The 20,966-nt window shown below is 38.8% G+C and overlaps 1 protein-coding gene across 1 annotated transcript; it reads left to right on the plus strand.

Moving 5' to 3' along the window:
• Positions 1-11,772: 11,772 nt before the first annotated feature.
• On the plus strand, positions 11,773-20,326 carry LOC114472615 (transcription factor HIVEP3-like). The gene is given in 5 exon segments (XM_028461932.1): positions 11,773-13,526; positions 17,323-19,891; positions 19,894-19,966; positions 19,968-20,109; positions 20,111-20,326. Coding segments are annotated over 4 exon segments (603 nt in total). The 5' UTR covers positions 11,773-13,526; positions 17,323-19,719.
• Positions 20,327-20,966: the final 640 nt, after the last annotated feature.

Genomic DNA, 20,966 nt, shown 5'->3' on the forward strand with positions numbered 1-20,966 from the left:
TATGACTGAAATAGTCTGGTTAACTAAATTGTAGACAAGACTATGACAATAACTGAAACTAAATTTGTGGTCAAAGTGAACACTGGTGGAAATGTATGCCAGTTATGACGTCAAATTAGGGAAACGGAATTGGGAAAAATTTGGAATGTAAAATCAGAGCCCCTAAAAGTGCTTTCCTATAAAAGTAGGAAGTGGATCCCTAAGGAGGAGAATTTAGGAACACTTCTATGCTCTGTGTATGTATATCTGGATACTAAGAATCAGCTCTGAACAGTAAACACATTTATTCCAGCCATCCACTTCGACACAAGCACCATGTAGGAAATAACTGTTCACCATTCTTCACAGTTGCGAGGACACAAAGTGCTGAACTTGCATTGCTCCAATTGGAACAAATCTCTTCCCAATGCAATACATCATCAAACTCCATATTCCTGGAAAAAAAACCAAAAAAAACATATAAAAAATGGATGTGACTGCAGAGGCAATAAGTCATAGTTTCCACTGTGTATGATTTAGGATGTGTCATGTAACCTGTGCTCATGTGTATGTGTGTGTACCACTGCATGGCTCACAATCACACACTTTAAGCAGAGGTTTAGGGGAGACAACGTTTCAGCTGCTGTGGCAGTAGTGGGGACACCCTTGGGTGTCCCTGGTCATCAATCACGGGGAGTTCCCTCGGATACAGTGACACCAGTTTAAATGTCAAAAGCGCTGCAAGAAAACTGATATCTGCTGCTGGCATCCATGCACAGGCGAAAGGAGCGGAAATTGACGCGGATCCTTGTAGACGAAAGGATACAGTCGTCTGTGTGTGCCTGTCTTTTTCCCATGTGCTCATGCACAGGAAACGCTCGCGTATGCGTGGCCAACGCCGTCTGCGTTTGTGTTAAGTGTTGTGTTTACGTGCAGTGTGCATGCTCTCACTTGTCACTTGTCGGTCAGTGTATGTTTGATTTTTCGTTCAGAAAAGGAATTGAAAAACTCAAATTGAAATTCAAGGCATATTTCTTTATCAGGTTCAAGAAGGGATAACCAAACATTTAAAGATCAGTTGATTTTAAATGTTTTAAAACCAAAAAACAGAAATAATAATTAGGGATGTAACGATTAATCGTAAGGCAGTTAAAAATCGATTCATAGGTATCACGGTTGATATCGATTTTCTGAAAATTGAATCGCAGTACTTTTTTAACCAGCAGAGGGCGCTATCCACAAGTGTAGGCGGCGGGCGGAGTCTGCTACTACTTTCTTTCTGGCCGCCTTCTACTCTTAAATATGTTAATAAATGATTCATTACCCCTTTAGCACCGAAAGAATATCTGTAATATTACTTGAATATCTGTAAAAGTCATGTTTTTCTATTAGCTCTGTCTGCTAGCATAGCTTCTCTTCTTCACTGCAAGATATCTGCATGCCAACCGACCACTGTGTTACCAGCGCCCTCTGCTGGTCCAAACAAATATGACGTAAATTAGTGCAATCACGGTTTTTTTTTTTTTTTTAAGTCCAATTGTTAAGGCACAAAATACACTTTCAGTTGCACTTTTAAAAAGAAAAATAACTATTACGCAGTTTTGCATTGTTTATTATAGAACCAGAATTTAAATGAATAGGCTTCATTTTCATTTGTATTATTCCTTTATTTATTTCATTCAAGATTTATTTTTAGTTAAATTGCATTGTTTTGAATAGTTTATCAAGGAATTCTTTTGACAATGAAAAATAAAAGGAAAATAATACAGTATTTTCTAGTTTTTTTCCCAAAAAAAAAATTTGTCTACAGTCCCATTTTGTAAAATAAATCGTGAGGGAATCGTATCGTGAACCCAGTATCGTGAATTGAATCGTATCGGGAGTTGAGTGAATCGTTACATCCCTAATAATAATGTATACTTCATTAATCACCGTAGTGAAATAGTTTTCTGCATTTTACCCATTCTCCCCGAGGGGTAGCAGTGGGCTGCCAATTGCAGGCCCCCGGGGAGCAGTTGGATTGTGGTTAAGGGTCTTGCTCAACATCCCACAGTGATGGCCCGGGTGAGATTTGAACCGGTTACCCTCTGATTACAAGATCGCTTCCTTAACCACTAGGATACCACTCCCAAATACCAGGGGACAGAAACCAAAAAAAAAATTGCAGTTTGGTCTTTTACTTCGTATTTATGTATATCTTAGTTATTGGTTATTTGTCAGTTTTTTGTATTTTTTCCTATTATCTATCTATCTATCTATCTATCTATCTGACTATCTATCTATCTATCTATTTATCTAGGAACCTCTGTCTGTGTATGTGTGTGTTCCTCAAATATCTCTGTGATTCAGGCTCAGATTGACCTGAGAGTTTCAACATGGCTGCTGCTTGGTTCAAGGGTGTGCAACGTCAGATTTGTTTGGACTGCAATGATATCGTTCATAAATTATTTGATAAAATTGTCTTAAATGCAGCTTTGCAGAACAGCTCAATGTTGACAGGTAGTAATGGTAACTCAGGTTAAGTTAGATCTAGAGTTGTCACGATACCAAAATGAGTAACCACGATACTATACCAGGCAAAGTATCACGGTTCTGCGTGATATCGCGACACTGAAGCCTTTTATTATTATTATTATTTTTTTTATGAACTGCAATGTATTTGTACAAGTTAGAAATACTCATTAATTTCTTATAGTGTTGGTTGGTGCATGATAAGGGTACATGAACAAAAGCATATAAGCAATAAGAAAAATGAATAATAATAAATGAAGATAGATAAAATGACAAAAAAAAAACACTTTTTTTGTGAAAACAAACAAAAAAAGTGTTCCCTCCTTTGGTTCCTATAACTGGTGACAGCGCCTGCACAGTGGATCTCCTATTGCTTTACCGTCTCTGCCTCGTTTAAAGACATAATAGATCCAAATGGGACTTTTGGGGCTTGGTTTTTTGAGCAAAATTAGTGATGCCACTGACGCCGCCGTCGGCGCGGCAGACTCGTGACTCGGGCCCGGTGCTTCTGCCATGTGTTGTCTCGTGTTTGTGACTGTATGCCTTGCACGCGTCCAGGCGTGATAGAACTTTAGCTTGTTGTTTGTTTTGAAGCGAGTTTGCCGGCAGAAACACACAAACAACCAATCAGCTAACAGACGGGTGGACCCAGCGTGCGGAAACATCATATCTCCGTACGTCACCAGTAACAGGCAAACAGCCAGTCATTTAGCAGCTTTGTAGTTCGGTTGCCATGTTGATTTGTTATCAAGTATGGAGTGTGCAGTGAGCTTAGACTGTGTAGTGAGAAGCCGGGAGGAGTGCAGCCGCTATGTATCGGAAACTGGCACCGATAGTGTTGTAATCCACGGTAGTACCGTAGTGTACAATTTTTGGTATAGTAGGAACCATTACAATTTGGCACTGCGGGGTACCGTGGGTATCGTGCAACTGTAGTTAGAACAACTCAATGTTGACAGGTAGTCATGGTAACTCATGATGTGTAATTCAGAATTAAATCTGCATTAGGAGTGTTTACAAGGTCACTTTAAAGAGGATTTAACTTTCATTCTGAATTAAAGAGGAATTAAAGCTCCCATGTAAACCATTCATGAAAAAGCTACTTAACCTCCCACTTTTCTATAGCAAGACATACTTCCTAGGGGCACTGCACTAGCATTGTGTGTTTCTAGAAGTCCAAACAAACGAAAGCAATATGACGAAACTTGTTGATTAAGAAATGAGGGTGGGGTTAAATAAGTCTTTCTTATTCCTACTCCCTTTTGAGCAGACGTATTATTACAGTTATGTGTACATAGATCTTATATACCGATATTATTTTGAACATCTCTGATTGTTTTTCTGTGTGACGAGCCTTGTTTTGACATTTTAAACAGCAGGGAAAATATAAAGATATTTTATACATTTTGGTGCCATAAAAACAGCAGCGTCCTCCTATATGTGCTCTTATTTTGAAAAGAACAACTTCCGGTCTCACCATAATGAAAAATGGGCATTTTTTTTGTTTCTGTCCTCTGATAATTCTGTTTTTTGTTTTTAGATACAAAAATGGAAAATCAACCGATTCTGTTGTTTTGGTTGTTCCTTCTTGACCCTGATAAAGAAATACCCCTTGAATTTCAATTTGAAAACGGAAATCAAATAACCAATCGTTTTTTTTTTGTTTTTCGATTTCCTTTTCTGAACGGAAAATTCAATGACCAAAACATACACTGACCCTTGGCTCTAGCCTGGAGGGTGTTGGATTCCATCGATGACCCTGGAGGCAGCGTGTGGATGTAGCTTGAGGTGGAAGGACCTCTGGTTTCAGTGACCCCTGAAGAGAGAACAGCCTGTCAGACAGAAGGCCTGTCAGCAGCACTTCTCATTCACAAATTACCTGCTGGACACACACCGAGGACACACAACATGTAGGAACAAACCCAGCCCGTAACCAAGCACAGAATTATAGCATAAAAAACACAAAATATGTAATAATAAGTCCCATATGTTTTGAATTTTTCCAAAAGTAATTCCATCAGTGACTTAAGCTTCAAAGATGTTTACAATATATATAACTATGTTCAAGGTATTAATCTGAAGCTATGTATAAACTAAATTATATATGTAATTGTTGCATAGTTGATCATTAATTACAATTATGGCATAATTGTAATTGTAATTTCAAAAATCTGTTACTGTCGTAAACATAATGAAATTGTAATTGAGTTCAGATAATTAACTTTGTAATTGTAATTTCCATTAAAATTTTATAGAAATTGTCAATTGTAATTTAACGCAAAACTTGGAAACCATGTTACAGTTCTATTTACAGTTTTTTACACACTGTATGTAGTTAACAATGATCAAAAATATGTTTCATATCAAGCTTTCCCACATTTCACCATTTAATTTTTTTTTAATCCAGGGGTATAATGACACAAGGCTCAGACGCCCACATCAAATATAATAAAACTATTTTTTTCATTGATTAGGTAGCCTAAAGAGATAACTAATAGGGCAGAAATTAGATGATAGATATTTGTTTTTTTAGTGTATTTTACAGCTGATTTAGGTCCTGTTATCATAAGAGATGCTAACACAAGAGGAAGGTTAACTTTTTTTAAGTTATTTATTTCAGGCTCATTGAGAACCTAATTGTAATTGACTTTCTGAGGATGAAAATAATCGTAATTTAATTGAAATAGAACATGGGTAATTAAAAATGTAATTGTAATTGAAAAATGTAATTGACCACAACCCTGCCTACAGGTTGTCCTCAGTCCCAATTATTGCTTTGCATGACTTGTGAAAGTCAAAATAATACTGCTGGCAACAGTAAGTTCTGCTGTTTGTGCGTGTGTGCGTACGTGTGTGTGTGTGTGTGTGTGTTATAGACTCCTGATGAGTGTTTGGCAGGCTGCCTCATCCCGTGTCTGTTGATTCACTGTTGGTGAAATAAGAGAACATATGGCCGTTCTCTCCCCTCATTACATCACCTAAAGATCCCAGCTGATCAGTTTGCTTTTATAGCCTCGCTCAGTCTAAAATAAAAAAGAAAATCATATTTTTCGGGGCCTTGATTAGATTTGGTTTTCCTACAAAAACTGCTGAGCTTCTTTCTAAAATCTTAGTGAGCTCGATGCACCAAATGGCCAGGATGCTTCTTTAGTTTATAGTTTGTATCCACCTTAACCTGTAACCTATCATACAGCCCAGCTAGATGCATCAGGCTCAATTCTGTTAGTATCGATCCAATTACCTTTATTTTATCACATCATGCCCATCGATCACATCCAGGCCTCTGTTTGGTTACTGGTTTCCATTAGCTTCCTGACTGGCTAGGTTGTTAGTCGTGGTTACAGTTTTAACATAAATCATTTAAGAATGAAAGTTGATTCTTCACATTGTACATTAATCCCAAACCGAGTTCCACTTTCTTCCTAATTTGATCATTGGTCACTTGATGAGGAAGTGGAACTGTGGATAATAGATTAGTATCATTTACAGCATGGGGAGCTCTATATGTGCAGTATGTATACATATTAATCAAAGGTCCTAGAGGGCTGTGGAGGTTCTAAAATGTTTATTTTTAATGGATGCAGCAGTATAAGGTAATGTGTCTTCAGGTGAGAGTAGGGCTGCACGATTGTGGCCAAAGTGATAACTACGATTATTTTGATCAAGATTATAATCTTGATCAAAACACAATTTTTATTGCACTATTTTTAAACAAACAATATTTGTAGTTTTCAGTGTAAAATGAATTTACCAAAGGATAACTGAATAAATACACTATTACAGAGTGCAGAGCCTGTATTTTAGATGTAAAATATTGCCGACGATCAGGTTAATTTAATTGTGGTGACCAAAATCGTGATCACAATTAAAATTCTATTAATGGTGCAGCCCTAAGTAAGAGTGGGATTATTCTAGACTTTATATTATTTTATCTGCAGCAATCCCATCATATAGTTGCAACAGATTTAGTTCTTTTAGTATGATACTGATAACCTTTCAATCCCTCAATAATTTTTGCAATATATATTCAAAATCTCTAAAACTAAAGATTACTATAAAACCATTACTCTAATTGGAGTGTGAGAGTGTTGTGAAGGGGTCACCAACATAGCCCGCATGGACCATGTGAGGGGCCCTCAGGAGCTTTATTAACCAATGAACGCCATCTAAAATCTGATTTACTTTCCAGGATTCAAACTCACAAAGCACTGAGTAAAGGTAAATACTGCTGCACGTGATAAAGTTTCAGTATTAAATTAACCATCTTTAAATGTTTAGTTTCACTGAAACATTGTGACAAATGTTTTTAAATGCTGCATATTTGGTGTATGGTCAATTATGGTCATATATGAAACTTGCTTTTAAAAATGTTATTGAGTTTTATTCTTATTTATAGTTTTTAATGTGTTTTTATTTATATTTATTCTTTTAAACTGTTTTATTTTTATTTATTGTTTTATACTCATTTAGTGGCAGAGCTCATTTGTATTGGTTTGATTTTATTGTTGTGGTCGCATGTTCAGCACTTTGGAAACGTTTTGTTGTTTAAATGTGCTATATAAATAAAGTGGATTGGATTGAAAAATGCAAGGTGGATTTTCACAATCTGTTACATTTTACAAATGTTCATGTTACACGATTAGTCAAAAGTTATTTGTTAGTTTGTTTTTACATCCTCGCTTCGATAAATATTTCTTACCCTTCCTTTGGGAGGGCTGGTGATGGTCACAATTATACAATAACATAAGTTCATTTATTTACTGTAATTGCAATAACAAAACATGCATTGTTGTGCTAAAAAGATGCACTTCTTGTAGTGTTGTCCTTTGGCAACATGTGCAGAAAAGGTTCAAAAACAAAAAAAAAAGTTATTTGTTAGTAGCTAGGAACATGATGGTTTTCAGTGAATTGTAAAAAATTAAATAAACTGTATTGCATGTTGAAACTTAAACATTTCCTACTTAGGGCTGTGATAAGCGATTATTTTTTCGATGCATCGATTAATCTATCGATTAATTTTCTCAGTTCGATTTGACTCGATTCGATTATCTCCCCATTAATTGACTAAAAGTAATTTATACATGTTGATTAACGTATAAAAAACATGAATTCCTTAACATTGCAATATATGTTTATTGCTCTTCAACTATAAAAGTAGATAATAATGCATTCAGAGTCAGAGGTTGCGTTTAATAAAAAGGCAGTAGGAGCCAGCGGCCTGTCATTGTGTCCTTCCTGAACCAACAGAATTTAAGATTCGTGCTGAAAACACATAGGGCTAGCTTACTGAAAAAAGTGCATCTTTTAATTCTTCATTCACATGAAAAATAATATACCTCTGCCACTCACATTTTTCTTAAACTCAAAATTCCAAATGCTGCAGAAAGTGCTTGTGTGCGTGCGTGCTGCTGATGTGTTTTCTCCTTGTCCCGTCGATGCGCTGTCGTCCAGCCACACCCGGGATAAAGGACGCGGTTACGGGGAACAGCTATCTTTGACGAATAAGTGCGTGCCCTCACTGCCTTGCACTTTTGAAACTAGGAGGAGCCACTTGCGTTAGTTATTCTCCGGCGCCGCCATTTTTGCGTTGACATATTTTTTGCGATGATGTCGACACGTTGTCCCGGCCCTATTCCTACCTTTTTAAGTTACTGCTAACCGTTCTTAGTATCTTAGCCTCTGATTAAAGTGAAACCGTGAACATTTAGTATTTAAGAAGCTCTTTTCAAACTGGTAGCCCTTTGGACTATACAGTCTCTATTAGGGATGTACTGATACAACTTTTTCACTTCTGATATGTTACCGATTTTGCAGTCTTGAGCATTGGCCGATACCGATCCGATATCAGCAGGAATCATACATACTTTTATTACTTATTTTGTAGTGTGGAATGTTAGAAAAGGCTTGATCAAGTGATGTCACTCAAACAGAGAACAATAGTCAGCAACAGTAGGGATGAGAAAAACTGACTCATTTATTATTAACCAATTGGTTACATACATTTAACCTTCAACATAATATCTACAGTATTCTGCAATTGAATAAATATAATATAATATATATCGGAGATTTTAGATGCAGTCCGATAAAATCCTATATTTGTTTTCTGGCTGATGTCGGACCGATATTCAATATCAATATCAGATCGGGACACCCCTAGTACCTATGAAGTAGCTCACAGTTTCAGAAAGGTTGGTGACCTCTGGTGTAGTGGTTATCACTTCTTCCACTGGTTTGAAACCTGAGGTGGACATTCTACACAACAAAAGTCACATTGGATGAACTCCAAAACATTCCCTTGTTATTTAAGCAATTTCACACAAGAGGTTGTGCTGTTGTGCTGAAATATCAGCACTGGTGTGATTCGGTCGTAGGCTGTAGATAATCACACCAGTGCTGATATTTCAACACAACAGCTCAACCTCTAACGGTTATTAGAACACCTGAACAGCAGAATGATAGCATCGTAAAAAATCCCAGTGTTGTTGTTACTCTATATCAGCACTCATTAAATGTCTCCTGTCCCATCAAATTACTTGGTCGGAACTAACTGTTGTAGAAAGTTCCTTAATTTAAATGTAGTACAGTTTAGTTTCTTTGTCTTCAATCATATTTTGGATATGATAAGAATTTGTGTTCATGTACAGTATATATCCCAATCCTTATATCAATGTTTCATGTATCAGCCGAGTTATTAGTTATTGGTTCGGTATTGGCCCCAAAAATCCTGAATCAAACCGGCTCCACTTGTGACCTTGTGCAGGGGAAAGAGGAGAGAAATGAGAATGAACGTCATCAAGAAAGACATCGATTTATTCTCTTATTTAAAGAGAGGCATTTGAAACCACTCCATGCTTGTAAATGACTCAAGAAGCTGTAGCAATTCAATTTTTTTATTGGATTGCTTAAGATAAATCAATTTCTTGTATTTTTATTTTTCTTAGCTTAAAGTCTTTTGACATGCAAACAAGGTACACTTCTATATGTTGTCGGGACATCAACAATAAGGGAAATTTATTGGAATTTGGGAGAAAACCAGCATACTTGGAAAAACCAATTAAGTTCAACCAGTGAAAATAAGGCACTAGTAGAGTAGCAGCAACCCTGCAGATAAGAGTATAAGCTTAATTAATTCATAAAAATATGTTTTATATATGAAATAATCCAAAATTTCATTTCCACATTTGTTGGGGCACCAAAAAACAAAAATCCATACCCAAGCAGGGCACGGGAATAAAGTTTTTATTCTATTTGGGTGCGTGGTCTATTGAGTTTATAGAATGAGTGCATTATGGTCACAGTTCTCTGGTGTACAAAACAAAAAAAAGGATTATTACGCCTTGAGCACACAGACGAGCTTCCTAGCTTCCATAAAGGTACATTTGTGAATGTGTTGAATTGGTATGTTATTGGAACATTTGATAGTAGACCAGCCCCAGCACCACCCACCGACCACAGCTGAGCCTGCAAAACATCTGTCAGCATGCAGCTCCTTCTGGAGCTCAGATGGCTGATTATCTCTGTAGACACCTTTCTGGCTAGTGTGTGAGGTGGTCGTACTGCTGCTTTTGTGGGCCGGGAGGGGGTCGGGGTGCATCCGTTCCGTTCTGGTTATTGGTCGTAGGCAGCTGCTGGGATGCGGTGGGGCTGCCCTGGTTCACCTTTGGCTAATTGTCCTGTGGTTTTGGTGTTGTGTTGGGTTTGTGTACTCGTGTTCGCACACAGAAAGTAGTACTCATCAGCTTTGTCTGCCGCACACACTGATATATTTATTGCTCAGCAGCTTAAAAGAGTTTTATTGTGAGGATGAAGGAGGGAACACATTTCAACTTTTTTAACCAATTTCAACTTTTTTAACCAATTTCAACTTTTTTCAACCTTTTCAACCCATTTCAGCTTTTTTCAACTTTATCAGAATCAGAATCCCTTTATTAATACCAGGGGAAGTTGCTTATTCAACCCATTTCAACTTTAAAAAAATTTTTTCAACTCATTTTGAACTTTTTCAACTCATTTTGAACTTTTTCAACCCATTTAAATTTTTTTTCAATTTTTTAACCAATTTCAGCTTCAACCCATTTCAACTTTTCAACCAATTTCAACCCACTGGAGTGTCTGCTGGTGAGCCTTAGTGCAGCTGGAGTACAATGCTAAAAAACTGTGTCAGATCACTGCTGATGGCACTGTTGTAAAAGTTTACCATCAGCTGATCTGGGATCCTGACGCTCCTAAATGCCTTAGGTAGTAGAGGCGTTGCTGGGCTTTTCCTTCAACTGATCAGCTGTTGGTTCCCCAGGACAGGTTCTTGATCACAGATTTTCCCAAGAATTTAAAATGTGGCACCTCGTTGCCAATAGATAGAGAACACTGATTGAGTCTGCTTTTGCGGAAGTCCACATTGATCTCCTCGGTCTCTTTGATGTTCAGAGACAGGTTATTATTGACACAACATGATGCTAGATGTTGCACTTCAGTCCGTTAATCCGCCTCGTTGTTGTTGTTTGAGTCCAAGCACTGTGGTGTCGTCGGCAATATTAACAATGAGATTGGAAGGAAGGGAAGCAGAGCAGTCATGTGTGAATAGAGTAGAGTGTAGAGCAAGGGGCTAAGTACACACCCTTGGGGGGCCCCGGTGTTGATTAAAAGGGTGGAGGACATGTGCTTGCCTACTCTAAGACTCTGTGTTCGATTTTGGTGTCTCCCTGGCCACGAGAGAAAAGTCCAACAGCTGGGATTGGTCAAATATGAATGTTTCATAAATCACACGTTGGTCCTCTCGTACAACCAAATGTGCACCCGCACGGGCCATCGTGTCCAGCTCTGTAGAAGATCAGATTAAAAGTTACCTATTACTGTATATTTATTAAACAGCAGACAAAGCCTTCTAGATCAAAGTTCCTGATCTTCGAGTACTAATCATTTTTGCAGCCTAAAGCTTGGCTTTACAAAAACTGTAATTGCCTGATTATTTTTGATATTTTGCCAGTTTTCCAGAGTAAAAGACCTAATGGACAGTCAAAACATTATTGATTCAGCATCAACAGTCATGCTGCCCAATCAATTTACAAATCTTGTGCTTACTGATGGAAAATAATAAACAAGTTTTTTGGTGCTTTCAGCATACACTTTAAAGCTAATTGTTATAACTGATGATTTATTTACAATTTATTCATTTTTCACATAAAAAGATTGTGTAGGGTCAAGCTGGACTTATAGTACATGTTATAAGGATATGCTATAGTCATCATTGCCACAGTACTGATCCAAACTATAGAATTTTAGGATAGAAATTGACTAATGATAAACCAAGGAGATTACATTTTTCATGTGACTAATCTTTTAAAAAACCAAGGATTGCATGGCAATAGGCATGAGCTGGCCCAGTCTATTTGATCAGGTTGAAAGGAGAAACAGGTTCTTCTTTCTTGTCTCACAGTCTGGCCTCCTGGACTAAGGCTCATTTAAAGTATCAAATGATAGCCTTTAGGCATTTTTAGGTACATAATGCTCATGCAAGAATAGCAACAGACACACATTGATCATTTTTTTTTGTTTTTTTAATCCAGCCAGAGGCGTTACAGCCTGATTCAACTACCGGCTTTTGCTTCAATATTCTGCTCTATCTGCTCTGGTCCAACCTGGTTATCCATTAGAAATCAGATGAAGGTTTGCTGTGAAGGCAAATGCTCCATCTTGACCCCCTTCTATTGCTACATTGCTACTCACAAAGACCAGTGAAGAATTAGTTGAGTGAACTCTTGGTGGTGACTATTATATGGTAACATCAATGCAAGCAAAACTGTTGAGCAATTTTCTTTTTACCCAACCACAGGTTTCTCAGAAAAACAGGTGATATAACTTTGTTCCATGAACAAAATGGGTAAGTGCAGAATGTCCGCGCTAGAATAATTTCAAAAATAGCCCGTATTGTCCCCCTATTCATCCACAGCCGAATGTTCAGTTAATACAAAGCCTAAGATACAAAATGAATGTAAAGCTTTCTTCAAAAAGAAAGGACACAACAGTGCCATTATTAACCTGTCAATTCTGCCAAAGTAGAATGCAGGACAAACGTTTGTCCTCAGTAATGACAGTGTTTCACTAATGTAGCTCAGCTCTACACAGCACCCGTCCACACATTAACAAAGAGTGTAAAAAGTTTGAGTGCATCCAAAAAGAATCAAACCAGGAGCTTTGACTTTAACTACTTTGGACTAGATTAGAGAATCACACCCGAGGTGTGAACAATGAGCTTTGTGTTTGCTTTTAATGTCACATACAGCTGTTTCCAACAGAGCTTTGGCAGAATAAATCCAAGAATCACAGTCCTCAGAATCATAAGGAGTCCCCTGTTGTTTCCTGGAGGTTACAGCATTGAGCTCTTTTATCCCTCTCGTTTCCATCTTTTCATGCACCGCAAGATGAGCGGTTCCCCAACAGTTTTCCCCCTTATTGTTCCTCATGGATGTGAACTTTGTGGCCAGCCCAAAAAGTTCTTATAGGATTTCACTGGAGGGGGGACAAACCATAGTACCAAGAAGGAAAGCGATGATGTCAGTTGCCCTGACTTTGTTCAGATTTTCCAAGGTTTTCTTTAGAAATTTCTTCTTAGCTGGAATACCGTGAATAAGGAAGGTGTACTTCCAGAATTCAACAACCTCCCCTTTTTCCTACTCCACCCTGTCTTTTTACCTCTTACTGCTTTGCCAGCTGTGCTGCCCAAACACCCCTTGCCAAATGACACACTGAGATTACGTCAACTTCCAAATAAGGAGCAGCTGCAATACTTTCACCCAAAAGAAAGACACTGGAAGTTGGGAGAAAGGGGTGGTGAAGAAGAGGAGGAGGAGATGGACAGGGAGAGCATCCCCTCCTTCTCATTCATACGCATAATATACTCGGCTACCTGTTTGTCAGCCCAGTGCACGTAGAGCGTAGTCTCTATAACCGCCCTCTCTCATTCATCCTTTCTCCCCGTCTTATATCCTTGCCTCTTCAGTCATTCACAAGCGGAGGACAACACCACCTGCGACCAGGTAAGGGGAAAAAAATAACATAAAAGCCATTGAGGTCTATTTTTCCGGCAATAATTCTCATGTTTCGAGGTGAGTGATGTGATGCAGGGACCGAGAATGATTTTCTTCATTCATGCCTTTGTTATTGCAGAACGCTGCCACAGCAGCAGGCACTAGAAAATCACAAGTCGTGCTGCCGTACGCCAAGACAATGATGTTTGAAGGATTTATTTATTTATTCAGCTTTAGCTGTGCTTCGTCTGTAGCGTCTGTATGTGTGTGAGTGTGTGTGTGTGTGTATGAATGAAACAGTGGTGGGTGCGTGCAGCGTGCGGGTTGTGAGCTGAATTCAAGCTCTGCAGCGTCGCTTTAGCTCGGGAGTGAATGAGCTTCACTGTGTGTGTTGTGCATCCAATCTCTGCTTTGAGTGTCCTCCTCCTGGCGGACTTGTGGGAGCACTCTTGGAGTACGCACACACACAAAGCATGTGTGCGTACTCCCCAAGGGTCTCTCCTCTCCATCCCTGGGGACTGATGTCATCAGCTTGATCACAGGGGAGCTTTTTTGGCTGTTGCTCCTGTTAGATGAGTCTGCAAGATTAACATATTTTTACTGCATCTCATCAAAGTACCTGCTGCTGTTTTTATCCGGATTCAGATTTATTGCCCCTGTAGCATCTCAGAAGGATAATCTATTTTTTTTATGATTTGGCATCATTTTCAACTGTTGGTTTGATGGGTGACCCATTATTAAAAATCATCTTGCTTCATATTTCCAAAAAGGAATCGATATAAGTATCAGTAAGGTAGAGCTACAAGAGCACTACAATATTTTTTTTGCCTTTTTTTTTTTTATTTTAGCTGTATTTTCTCTCCAAAAAATGTAGCTTCTGGGTGGAGGGGTCACCTTCGCCTACCTCCTTTCCTCTCTCCTCCCTGTGTAGTCGGTGAGGATGCTGGAAGATAAATTTAGCCCTCCAGCTCTCCTTCCATCTGCTACCACATGGTTTAGGACCGTTTCCATAGGAACCACCACTGGGTTAAGTGTGAGGAGTGAAAATGGACAAGCGTCTTTAAAAATGTGTGCTTGAATAGCCATTGTCTATTATTTGGAGATGTAATTTTGGTTTATTTTTACTTTTTTCTCTTTTGAACAAAAGTGTAACTGAATGCCTACAATGCACTGCAATTATTTAATGCAGAAAAAACTGTGTTTTGACCCTAATTTGTACGTTTTTGGCTTTTATCCTTATTATGGTGCATTATATTATGCTGCATATATATGGGCTGAGATTTGTGCCACTCGAAACTGAATTTGAATAGTTGGTATTGAATCTGAAATTAACAACTTGGAATTCAATTTACTGTTTTTTTAACTGATTTAGTAACTTGAAATTGTATTTTTCCTGCATCTTAGTACATTAAAAAAATTCAATATATTTCTGCTTCTCAAATTCAGATTTACCAGAGACGCACTTCCGGTTCACAAGGTTGAGCAATCAAACACTGGAACTCCTGTTTACATCTACAAAATCTCCTTTACGGCCCGTTGAGGGTGTGACCATGTATCTACATTCATTGAATATTTAAAGAAAATGCAAACTCTCAATGAAGATAGTAAACTCAACTTCTAGCTTCTTCAAAAGCAAAGAACAAAAAACAAAACAAAATGGGTACATTAAAGGAAAGTAAAAAAATGAAATATTGCAAATCAACAAATATGTGCATCAGGGTTCCCATATGAGTTGGGTATGCAAAAGTATACATATGAATAGGCACATCAGGAGGAGATCAAGGTTAACATAGCAACAAATGGTCAGCCTGTAAGCAAAAACGGATAAATCTGGGGCGATTGGACATTTCAATTAAAGTGTCTGTGAGTCTTACAATCTTACTAGTCTGAAGTTTTTGTCAGGGTTATATATTAAATATTAAAGGCCTTAACGGACTGTAAAGGTGTTTTTGCAGACATAAACAGGAGTTCCATGAATCAGTGATTGATTGCTTAACCTCGCCGTGTCTCTGTGTAATGAAATTTAATTGCGTGCAGTGAATCTGAATTTGAGAGCAGAAATATTTAGAATTTTTGGAATGTACTTAGATAAAAAAAAAATTCAACAGGAAAAACACAATTTCAAGTTACTAATTAAGTTTCAAAACAGTAAATTCAATTTCAAGTTGTTTACTTTCAAATTCAATATCAACTATTCAAATGCAGTTTCTAGTGGCACAAATCTCAGCCCATATATATATGCAGCATATCTTTCATTTTAGCAGAAAATTATCAACATCATGCACCATCATAAGGATAACAACAAAAACGTACAACATAGGGTAAAAAAATAATTCTGCATTAAATAATTGCAGTGCTTTTTAGGCATTCAGTTATTCTTTTGAACAGAAAACAGTAAGAATAAACTAAAATTACTTCTCCAATTCATAGACAATGGTTATTCAAGTGCACATTTTTAAAGAAGCTTATCCATTTCCAAATTCAGTTTCTAGTGGCACAAATCTCAGCCCATATGTATATGTTAATTATACTGACTTTTATAATTTCTCTTTAAGGCTGCTGGGCTTTGTGTGATGCTCTCGTTGCTCTCATCAGAATTAGCTTACTATGATTACACTACATATGCAATGAGCTCTATGTTTTTATGTCCAGTGGCCAAATACATTGTTAAAAATTTGTATCTTTAATGTTAATTAAGAATTTGAATGTTGACTAGCACATTACTAGTAATTAATGAGACTTCAAAAGTCTCTCTCTCTCTCTCTCTCTGTGTACTTGCATGTGCATTGCAACATTACAAGAAAAATGGTTACCTTAGCATTACTGTGAACAGTGATATGCTACAAGCATTCTATTACTTGTATTTACAGTTTTCGCAAGTTGGACAGTTATCAGTAAGTTGGATATCACCCAACAGTTTTCTCGTCTTACACCAGAGTGTGGGTGTAGAAACCAGCTGGCCGGTGTGTGGGATGCCTTGTTTACTGGTTCAGCATGCCCGTAAAAAAGAAAATAACAGGAATTTTCTTTTGTTTTTCAACTAATCCCCCTTTCGTTTCCTGTGGCAGCTATCCCTAAACTTTATATAGCCAGCTACAATGAGATGGATTGAAATATGGCTTTATTTTACTACAATACATTGTCCAACCATTATTGAAATGCAAAATAAAATGACATAATATTAATAATTTTGCTAAATAATTAAGTGCTCTATGCAAGGTTCAAAGTCTCCGTTTGTTGTTTTTGGTGTAAGCATTATTAGGGATAAATTGCAATGACTTTCTTTCTTTTAAAATTGGAATAGAAAACGAGTTTTAGACCTCGTATAAAACTTAACTGCCTTATCAAGAAATGTAGGGATATCTTGTATTGATCTTATTCTGTTGTACAATCAGAGCCTCTTACAGGTTTTGATGATGTATAGTGGTGTATGTAACAAAATGTTTCTAGCAGAATGGCTGAAAAGAAAAAGCTTATATGAAAGGGTAGAGGTGTGAAGTGACCATGAGCTCGAAAAACTGCTCCTCGAAAAATAGTTAGAGAATTATTGCTGTTATGAAACACATGCTTGTATGTTTTTCTCTCTCTACACAAATTATTACATAAACTAATCTAATTTAAGATACTTAACAGCCAGGGGAGAGTAAAATATGAATGTTATGACACATAAACGCATTATGTAATCTGAAACATAAATATCCATATCTGGCAAGCATGAAAATGTCAGAGGCCCAACATTAACATTGTCTAAGCACTGTTTAGTGTGCATCCTGTTTGATGATGAAATTCTCTTTTGTTTTCATAGATCTTTATGTCCAAAACATAGAAGAATGAACACTTCAACTGATTCATCACTGTGGCAGCAACAATTGCTGTGAACTTCAGGATGGGCTACTTCAGGTTAACAGGGCAGAGGACTCCCTCAACACCAAATGGCATATACAAGCTGCGTTCTGCAGTTCCACAATTTAGCATTTGATGGCATTGTTTTATTACCAAACAAAAAAGATGAAGCTTGATAGTCAAGTAACAAAAATATTGTGAAAGAGCTCATCCATAATTTAAACCATTATCCAGTTAATGAGTAAGCTGGTCCTGATTCTGTAGCCTGATTCAGTAAGCCGCATCCCACGTGTCACCCTAAGGTTGCCTTTCCGTTTTATGGAGGCGTTGGAAAGTCGCCTGACGACTGGGGAGCAGTCCGGAGGTCAAGAATACTCACAACAAGGGTCTCTTCAGCAAGACTTGCAGCCTAAATCTCCCTTCCAGCCCCATCAGCAAAAACAGCAAACCGGATCCCCAAAGCCCCATGTTGCACCCCAGCCACCCAAACTGTCAAAAAGACAAAACCCTGAACGCAAACGTCTCAGGCATCAACGGCAGACCGTTGATTCGGACTCACCGCCAGAAAACAAACATGAGACGTCATCTGAAACAAAAGTGTCGGCGGATTCCAGTTTGTTACCAGGGGTTCTGCCAACAATATTGGGTGCCTCTACCCAATCCAAAAAAGAAACCCAGGAGCTCACCTCAAAGCAGAAGCGTGAACGTAAGCCTCAGAGACCAGGCAAATACGTCTGCTCTTATTGTGGACGTGCTTGCGCAAAGCCAAGTGTCCTCCAAAAACATATTCGCTCACACACGGGTGAAAGACCCTATCCCTGTGCACCCTGTGGTTTTTCTTTTAAGACTAAAAGTAACCTGTACAAACATCGTAAATCACATACCCACAGGGTAAAAGCTGGACTGGCACTTGGGGAAAAACAATCGTTAGAGGAGCAAGTCCCTGAGTCAGAGGATGAATCAAGACCGCCGCCACCTATTTCCTCTTTATCAGAGACACAAAACAGTGTAGTTTCAGTCAAGGATAATGAAGCAGATGGTGCCAAAGACTTCAATATTGGCAATAGGGAATCATTTGCAGTGAAAAAACGATTGGCTCTACGTCTAAGTAGAGGGAAACATCCCCCTCAAGAATCTGATGAGAAGAACTCATCCTTAATTTTAGGTAGTAGAGGCAGCACAGAATCTGGGTATTTCTCCCGCTCAGAAAGTACTGAGCAATCACAAGACAGTCCCCCAAATACGAGTGCCAAATCCTATGCAGAGATCATCCTTGGAAAATATGGACGTCTTGGACAACTACATAGGATGTCTCGCCATCAGAACCAGCAGTCTTCTGGCGAGGAGGAGAATAGTGTTGCATTCACAGTTCCCAAGAAACAAGTAATAGACCATATCACCAAACTTATCACCATCAATGAAGCGGTGGTGGACACTAGTAAAATTGACAGTGTCAAACCAAGGAGGTTTTCTCTCTCTAGAAAGAATAGTTCAGAATCTCAGAAGAGTGTCAATATAAAGGAACTACACTTACAGAGCCCCAAGCTAGAAAATGTTGGCTATAAGAATAGTGGTTCCATTACCATGGGAGTTCCATGTGAAAGATTTCATCATCCATCCTTAAATTTGCAGCAGCCTAGTGGCCAGGCATCTACTGCCCCTCTTGTGAGAAGTCAGTCCATGCCGTCGGCAGCAGGTTCATTTGACAGTGGTGGCCCTGGAAAATTTCGAATTAGTCAATCTTTTGATGAGCAACAGCCGTCTCAAAATCGCACACAAACCCCTCGACGTTATGGAATGCTAAAACGACAGCCAGCTATTGAAATTCCACTTGATAGAGAAGAAGATTGGGGTCCTCAATCATTGTACCTTGAAAGTATGACTACCAAGCAAATTAATCCACAACCGTATGTGTGTGAGGCCTGTGGCATTAGTTGCATGGATTGGGAAGGTTATAGGACACACATGCAAAGGGTTTGTAGGCATCATCATCCTAAAAATGAAGAGGTGAATAGTCAAATGGAGTGCTCCCAGATGATTACCCAAACAGCCAGAGCTGGATCTTTAACAGTGCGCAAGAGAAGGAAAGAAGAGAGTTTTGAATTTGATGACTCCTCTTCTCCTTCATTACCCTCTACTAACCTTGCATCAGAGCAGTGCAAAGACAAAACCAGTCTAACATTTGAAGTTAACACAAGGCCTGTCTTACAAACCTGTTCAGTAATTCAACATACAAGTTCATTTGAAAAAACAAGAATCTCTTTGCAATGAAAATCAGAAGGTTACAAAAGGCTCTCCATCTCATGTAGACTGTCAGATTGAGCCTCAGAAACCACCTCAGCAGCCACTGACAAAAGCAATGCCCCGAAAGTTGGTTCGTCAGCACAATGTGCAAGTTCCTGAAATATTGGTGACAGAGGATTCCAACATGAGTAGAGAGAATCTAACAGACTCAACCATCACAGACAAGTATGCAGAGAAACCTGAAGAATTTCAGTGGCCACAAAGAAGCTCTTCTCTGGCACAGCTCCCATTGAAAAGCTTCCCCCTAAGAAGAAGCGATTACGTCTTGCTGAGGCTGCACAGTCCTCAGGAGAGTCGAGTTTTTGACTCCATATCCCTGCCTCACAGTCCCAGCCAGGACAGTAGTGCTTCTTATGCATCCAGCCGGTCAGCATCCTTTGAAGAGCCGAACAGACCAGAAAATGACACTTCATCATCAAACACCATTAAGGAGATCAAGAGCTCCTCACATGTTGACGGTACCTGGAGTGCATCAGCACAGAGAGCTGAGGCGCTCAGCATCTGAGCAGGCACCTCATGACCCTCAACCAAACACCCTGATAGCTGAGACACGCAGCAAGTCTTTTGACTACAGTTGTCTATTCACCAGAGCGTTCAGCAGCAGGGTGGAAGGAAAGAAGAAAATGTCTTCTTATGAAGCACACCCCGGTCAGAGATCCTGATGAGGAAGTAGAGGAGCCAGATACTATCTCAACCCAAACTCTGGTTCCAAGCAGATCTTCTGAAATAATACCTTTGTGCTCCACAAAGTGTTCTACCTTAACGTCTTTGTGAAGAAGTCCAATCAAATCCAGTCGAGTTACAAAACAAAGACATTTTCTCACAGGGTAACTTGGTCAAAGTATTCAATTGTCAGTAATGTCCCACAACCCTGCAATAGTTGTAAAAGAGGACTCACAGAGCAGTCCTGTACAATGTTCCCCCGCCCCGTGCAAACAACGGGACCCTCAGGTGCAGCCAGAGCCCATTACCTACCCATGTTCTACAGGACTAAAGCTAAAGATTCCCTTCCAGCAGATGGATTACTGGAGGTCCAAAAAGGTGACACCAACATTCAGGACACTGTCCCTCTGATTACATCGAGTCAGGAAATATTGGTGCCATTTACATCTCCAGCAGTTGTGGTGCATCTCCAAACCAACACTCTCACCCCTGCATGTGCCATATACACAACCTTTATCCCAGTGTAGTTCCCCTGGACCCCTAGAAGCATTTGATGCAGTCTCTAATAGTATGGGTATCGCCACAAACCGATTATGAAAACCTCAAGGACACAAACACAGATCATCAACCCTTTCTCTG

This window comes from Gouania willdenowi, chromosome 11, assembly GCF_900634775.1.
Source record: "Gouania willdenowi chromosome 11, fGouWil2.1, whole genome shotgun sequence".
In the NCBI taxonomy this organism is placed as follows: Eukaryota; Metazoa; Chordata; class Actinopteri; order Blenniiformes; family Gobiesocidae; genus Gouania; species Gouania willdenowi.